General features: G+C 47.3%; 1 protein-coding gene across 1 annotated transcript; it reads left to right on the plus strand.

Moving 5' to 3' along the window:
- Positions 1 to 227: 227 nt before the first annotated feature.
- Positions 228 to 6,909, plus strand: LOC102457918 (alpha-1,4-N-acetylglucosaminyltransferase-like). Its single transcript, XM_075937291.2, has 4 exons — positions 228 to 367; positions 1,483 to 1,623; positions 2,876 to 3,312; positions 6,121 to 6,909. Exons 3-4 carry the CDS (start codon positions 2,902 to 2,904, stop codon positions 6,709 to 6,711), a joined length of 1,002 nt encoding a protein of 333 aa, XP_075793406.2. The 5' UTR covers positions 228 to 367; positions 1,483 to 1,623; positions 2,876 to 2,901; the 3' UTR covers positions 6,712 to 6,909.
- Positions 6,910 to 7,329: the final 420 nt, after the last annotated feature.

Consider the following 7,329-nt stretch of genomic DNA (forward strand, 5'->3'; position numbering starts at 1 on the left):
CCAGGAGCTGTAGGAAGCCGGGCAGGGCAGGCAGTGAGGGCTGGGAGAGGAAAGAACAGAGCTGCTGGGCTGAACTTCCCCCCACCCAGCCCTGGGAAGCGGCCCCAGCAGGGCAGCTAATGAGCAGAGCTCTTGGGTCACTGTGGAAGGGAGAGATTGAACGAGCCGCGCCCTGGCAGGGGAACGCTGCGGGACCGGGCTGGCGGGCCGGGAACAGAGGAGATTTGGTTCCCACAGTGGGCGAGGGGCTGCAGGGCAGAGTGAGAGAGAGGACAGGAGAGAGGGAGCGGCAGTGAACAAACCGTGGAGGAGAGGGGGCCTGACGCGCTAACCCCCAGGCTGAGCGGCAGGAGGCGCCAGACAAGAGGTGAGTGGAGCGTCCTGGGACCCGCCTTGGTGGTGCCAGGTGCGTTGGAAGGCAGGAGCAGAGCAAGGCAACGCTGAGGGGTCCTGTCATCCCATCCCGGCTTGGGGCAGCCCGCGTGTCCCTGCGCCTCCGAGCACGGGGCTCCCCTCCGGACCCTCCTGGCCAACAGCCAGTGAGGAACCTGCCCTCCCGGAACCGACCTAATTCTTTTGTGAGCCCAGCTCTGCTTCTGGCCTGTGCACGTCCCCGGCAATGAACTCCACAGGCTGCCTGGATGTTGGGGGGAAAGGTCCTTCCTTTGGTATGTTTGAAACCTGCCGCCTATTCGTTGCATTGGGAGATCCCTGATTCTTATAGGACGTGGAGGATTAAACAACATTTCTCTATTCACTTTCTCCACATGTTCATGAATTTCTCCCCCTCTATCATATCCCGCCTTGGTAAAATGATTTCTAAGCTGAGCAGTCCCCAGTTTTTCGTCTCTCTTCATGCTGCAGCTGTTGCGGACTCTTATTTGTTTTTGTTGCCCTTTTCTGAACCTTGTCCCAATTCTATTTTTTTTATATGGGGCAAACTCAACTGCCGGCACTATTCAGGCTGAGGACATAGGCCAAATCATGGATTTATGTAACAGTGTGATGATATTTGATGTCTCCTTATCTAACCTTAGCTGCCTGTTATTTTTTTTTGGCTGCTGCTGCTCATTAAGTGGATGATTTCAGAGAACGCTCCCCAATGACTCCACAATTGTTCCTGTGTAGCAATAGCTAATTTAGACCTCAGCATATTCCATGTATAGTGAGGATTATGTGTGACAATGGGCATTTCTTTGCACATATCAACACTGATTTGCATCTGCCAATTTGTTCTGCCATCACCCCATTTTGTGAGTTTCTTTTGTAACATTTCTCAGTCTGCTTTGGACTTAATATTTTGATTGATTGTGTATTATCTGGAAACTTTGCCACATCGTGGTTTGCCTTGGTTTTCCAGATCACATATGAATATGTTGAAGAGCATCGGACAGATTCTTCAGGTGGAACCTGATATTTATTTCTCTCCACTCTGAAAACAGACCATTTATTCCTACCCTTTGTTTCCTATCTTTTAACCAGGGACCGATCCATGACAAGCCCTTAAGGGTCTTTGATGAGGGATCTCGTCCGAGGCTTTCTGAAAATCTAAGTACGCTATCTCTACTGGATCATCCTGGTCCACATGGTGGTTGACCCTCCTCAAAGAATTCTACTGGATTGGTGAGGCAGGATTTCCCTTTGCAAAAAGCCATGTTGACTCTTCCCCAACATAGTATGTTCTTCTGTGTCTTATAATAGGTGTGCAGTACCTGGTACTTTGTATTCTGATCTGATTAATTCATTAAGAAGATATGTTGCAGACAAATTAATTCGGGTGTATCTCCTTGTGGTAGAAATACAGTGTACTCAGTTTATTCACAGGCTTAGCGAATATTTAGATGGTTAATGAAGACACCTTAAATCCAAGAGTGCCAAACAATTGCCCTCATGCTAGACACTGGAATGGAGTCCAGGAAGGTCTGGCTTTTTCTCTTAGGCTATGCCTACACTACATGCTTCTTGCGCAAAACGTCTTTTGCGGAAGAGTTCTTGCACAAAAACGTCTTGCTCAAGAGCACCTCCACACCTCAAAGCACATGGCAAAAGGGGTGTGCTTTTCCGCAAGAGAGTGTCCGCACTACATAGATGCTCTTGCGCAAGAAAGCTCTGATGGCCATTCCCAGAATGGCCATCACAGCACCTGTGCTTTTTCCCTCTGGAGCATCCACACTTGCCTTTTTGTGCAAGAACTCTTGCGTAAAAGGGAGTTATGCCTTGTAAAAGGAGGTTTAGCTATGGCGGGAAAAGCCCTCTGTTCTGCCATTTTACTCTTGATTTCCTTGCGCAAAAGTGCATTTGAAGTGTGGACGCTCCAAAAACCTTGCAGTGTAGACGTAGCCTGACAGCCTTATCCTCAAGATAACACAAGTGGCCCCTTCATCACAGGCTGCTGTTCGCAAAGCTCTGGATGGCTCATGAGCATTGTGAGACCCGTCTATAATGGAGATGCACTAGTAACAAGCAGTCAGGTGGCCCAGCCACAGGGAATATACCTGAAATACTGGCCAGTCCAGGCATAGGGGCAATTCTCCCTCCTTCATGCAGCAACTTTTGATCCACTGAGGTTGTGCAGAAAGGCAATTTTCCCGTCTCCTGATATCCACATCTCCATGTCAACTGTGAATGAGCTGTCAGTGTGAGTGCAACATGTCTGTGATGAGGCGTAATTGTAACTGTTACTTTCAAATACAAAATTTGGTATTTTATAGAGGATTTTAAAAAAATCCAATTTAAATTTAAAAAAAAATCGGATTTTTTTATCTCCCCTAGAAATAATCCAAAGTAATAATAACACTTGAAATCCTGTCTTCTTGTATTTGTCTCCCATCGATAGTCAATGAACCGCTAACACTGACTCTTTGTTTTGGTTAAGACTCATCTGTCCAAGGACAAGCAAGAATGTTTAAGAAAATGAAAATAGGGCTCGGGCTCACTTTTCTCTTTGCCCTGGCCTTTGTCTATAAACGTTCCCAGCCGCCTGGCTGCCTCTTCTCATGCGAGCGGAGTCCTGAGCCGTTCCTGACAGAAAGGGACGTCATGAGCCGGGAGAGCGGCATCATCTTTGTGGAGACCACAGACCGTCTTGAGCCTCCTCCGTTGGTTTCATGTTCTGTGGAATCTGCTGCCAGGATCTACCCCGACAAACCCATTCGTTTCTTCATGAAAGGGCTGAACAATAACACATCGCTGGATTCAGAGTCCATGCCCGCAGCCTTATCGTCTCTGTCTGCTATGAAGAATGTCTTCCTTCTTCCGCTCCAGACAGAAGCTTTTTTCGAGGACACACCTCTGCTCTCATGGTATCGTAAGGTGAGGAGGAATATTAAGGGGGGAATATTTTTTGAACAACATTCATGTAGAATTGGAGGGAAATGAAAGGCTTGGCACATTTTTGTTCAAGTTTTGAAGCTTGTCGTCGTTTTGCTGCACCCAGTGTGGACCCCTTTTCATGACACTATGCCCTGTATTAGTCAAACTATTTAGTGAAATTGTTATGGGCACTGTCCATTTCCTGGTGGCGGGAGATATGGCAAATGGACCATTCCTATCATAATTTCGATAACCACATTTTCTCCAAATGGTGAATCACCCCTTTTCCAGAAAGGCAAGAGGTCGATACAAACATTGTATTTGAAACATTTCAGGCAGCATGAATTCAAAGGCAGGATTTGCTGTTTGGAAACATGACTTCACTGCTTGCTGAGGGCATTTGACAGGCATGAAAATGTCTGGGAACAAGCTCCTCTCCCCAGTGTGTACAGGGACGTCGCTGGCTTTGTCAGTGAGAAGGGGAAATGAAAGCGGAGAGTCTGGAGAATAAACAAGCAGCAGAGTGCGCTATTGATACACCCATTCTCCCTCTTCCGCCCTCCCCCCCCCCCCCGCATTGCCCAAGAGCTGAAGTCCTCTTCACTCTTTATGCTCTGTACAGATTTCCAGGAGGGACCTGTTGCAAAGTCAATGCGACAGACCGATCCATTTGGGTAGAGGCTTTCATGGACAAGCCGATGCATCTGACAAAGCGGGTCTTTGCCCACAAAAGCCTATGGCCAATAAATCCATTAGTCTTTAAGGTGCCAGTTGCTGTACCTTGTACAGGCTGTCCTCGCTGTACGTCCAACAGATGTACCAAGAATCTTGGCTTTATAGCAAAACAACTGAAAGCGGGGAATTGTTTTCCATTCCATTTCCGCAAACTGGGGAGGGGGGCTTGGCACGGCTTAAGAACAGGGAACGGGAGGACTTACAAGGTATCGATTCCTACAGGTGTCAACACCTTTCGTGGGGAAGGGATGTATGCTGGGTCAACTTATAGCGGGGATGCCCTGTAACCTATCCTTAATTCAACTTCTCTACCAAATGACTGGCGGATAGCTAATGTGACACCAATTTTTTAAAAAGGGTCCATAGCCGGTCCCAGCATTTACAGACCAATAATCCTGACTTCACTACTCAGCTATTTGGTTGAAATTATAGTGTAAATATTGCCAGACCTATAGGTGAATATAATTTGTTGGGGATGAGTCAACATAGTTTTTGTAAAAGGAAACGAAGCATCATCAATCTACTAGAATTCTTTGAGGGGGTCAACAAGCATGAGGACCAGGGGGATCCAGTGGATACTTAGATTCCCAGAAAGCCATTGACAAGTTCCCTCACCAAAGGCCCTTAAGAACAGCAAATGCTCAAAGGATAAAAGAGAAAGTCTTCTCATGGATTGGTAACTGGTTAAAAGGTAGATATTAAAGGGTAGGAGTAAGTGGTCACTTTTCAGAATACAGAGGTAAATATTGGAGTCCCCCCAAAGTCTGTCATGATGCAGGGGAAATTAAAAAAAAAGGCCACTTTTTTCGAAAAAACCCTGTCGTCTAGACACACCAATCCTGAATACGGCATGGTGATGTTGTTGCCTCATATCAAAAAAGTTATATTGACATTGGAAAGCCTTCAGAAAAGAGCAATAAAACCAATAATGGGTATGGAACAGATCCTGCATGAGAAGACACGAATAAGACTGGTACTTTTCTGCTTGGGAAAGAGGCCACTAACAGGGCTGGTGTAGACAAAGGAAGAGATATTTACTCCTTCTCATTACACAAGAACTAGGAGTCACCAAAAGAAATTAAAAGGCAGCTGCTTTAAAACAAACAAAAGGAAACATTTCTTCAGCGAGTGCACAGTCAACCGGTATTTTTTGCCAGGGTATCTCTAGACTACATGGCTCCGTTGACGGAGCCATGTAGATTAGTTTACTAGACATAGGAAAATGAAGTGGCGATTTAGAGAATCGCTGCTTAATTTACATCAAAATGGCTGCCACGCTGTACCGATCAGCTGTTTAGCGGCACAGCACGATAGTCTGGATGCTCCGCGGTCGACAAGGGAAGCCCTTGTCAACCTCCCCGGTAAACCTCATTCCACGAGACATAACGGGGCGGTCGACAAGGCACAGATGATTGGCACAGCGCAGCAGCCATTTTGATGTAAATGAAGTGTCGATTATTTAAATCGCTGCTTCATTTTCCTACGTCTAGAAACCTAATCTACATGGCTCCATCGACAGAGCCATGTAGTCTAGACATACCCCCAGAGAATGTTGTGAAGGCGAAGACTATAAATAACAGGGTTCAAAAAAGAGCTAGATACATTCATGGCAGATAGGTCCATCAACTGCAATTAGCCAGGAGGGGTAGGAATGGTGTCCCTACAGTCTGTCCCTACAGTGTGATGGTTACCTGTTCTGTTCATTCCGTCGGGGGCACCTGGCATTGGACACTGTCTGAAGACAGGTTCCTGGGCTAGATACTTAGTATGACCCAGTATGGGCCTTGTTATGTTATTATGATTCAGATTCTCATTATGTTGTAATTGTTGGGTGTTTTCTTTACCTTGGACACACTCATAGAATGACACTGAACAAAAGCTCCATCTGCTCTTGGCTTTTTCCAGCACCGTGTCATGCCTGAACAAGAAAAACGTCCATTATTTGACAAAGGGATTACAGTTAGGACAGACACGGCTGAGAGTTTTATGCAGTACGTAGCTAATAGGAGCAGGTATTGACAAGTTTCGAAATGGAATTAATTGCATCTGTGTGATCCTTTCCCAACTCTGCAGGCAAATCCAGCCCAGGAAAGGTACTGGCTTATTGTCACCTCCGACGCTAGCCGGCTTGCACTCGTCTGGAAATACGGTGGGATCTATATGGACACGGATGTCATCTCCATCAAGCCTATTTTGCTGGAAAACTTCCTGACGGCCGAGGATTTCCAGTGGTCCAGCAGTGGCATTTTTGGCTTTTCTCGCCATCACAAGTTCATGTGGGATTGCATGGAGGATTTTGTTCAAAACTACAGAGGAGACATTTGGGGCTACCAAGGGCCCAGGTTACTGACAAGGAGGCTCAAGGCCTTGTGCCCCGTAACCACTTTCCATAACGTGGAGGATGTAAACTGTCAGAATATTTCCTACTTACACCCTCAGCGTTTCTACCCCATCCCCTGCGCACAATGGCATCGGTACTTCGAGGTCTGGGAGAAAAGCCCCGAGTTCAACAACTCCTACGCTCTGCATCTGTGGAATCACATGAACCGGGAGCACAAGCGTGTGGTTGCAGGAAGTAACACCTTAGTGGAAAATCTCTTCAAAACATACTGCCCCACCACGTACAAGGTTCTTATTCAAGGCCCAGACGGCAGTGGTCCATAGGCAACAAATGAAGACTGAATGACGGCATTAGCAGAATGAAGCCCTTACGGACCTGGCACTAAATCAATTGTGCACAACACATAGCTCTTCTTCGTCAGACTCTCAGCCTTTTTCTGTCTGCCGGTGACTTGGTAGGACAGAGCCTCTCAGAATCCACCTCTTCTCCTAAGATTCCCCAGGGCGTAATGAATTCAGTAGGAAGGGGGGAGATTGCAAATACCATTGTGACGATTTGATAAGTAGGGCTTGTCCTTTCGGGAATGGTTTTCCAAAGCACCTAAGTGACCTTAGAGCCTGAGTCCTGTTGTGAAAAGTCATGTTGGGTTTGGGAACCAAATAAATCGTTTACATTCAAAGTGGGGACACTCCTCTGGCTGCCAGACATGGCCCTGCGGATGGGCCGGCAGCTGGTCCCGGGTTCCTGAGATCCACAGGCAACTGCAGCTACTTCCAGGGCTCCCTGCCCCCAGGTCACTGGCTCTGCAGGCTGCCACTGAGCAGACTGGCTCCGCTCCCAGACGCTCTCAACCTCTGCCCTCCATCCCCCTCTTGCACCCAGATCTGGCCCCCCCAATCTCCTACCCCAGATCACAATCACCTCCCCCCCAGGTCACATCC

The sequence above is a fragment of the Pelodiscus sinensis genome, chromosome 10 (genome assembly GCF_052426305.1).
Source record: "Pelodiscus sinensis isolate ZL-2025 chromosome 10, ASM5242630v1, whole genome shotgun sequence".
NCBI classification, from domain to species: Eukaryota; Metazoa; Chordata; order Testudines; family Trionychidae; genus Pelodiscus; species Pelodiscus sinensis.

Bases quoted from the DNA above. Each gene is read 5' to 3' on its own strand.
- LOC102457918 (XM_075937291.2), top strand. From the start codon at position 2,902: ATGTTTAAGAAAATGAAAATAGGGCTCGGGCTCACTTTTCTCTTTGCC. The intron at 3,313-6,120 runs GTGAGGAGGAAT...CCAACTCTGCAG, and splicing joins TGCTCTCATGGTATCGTAAG to GCAAATCCAGCCCAGGAAAG.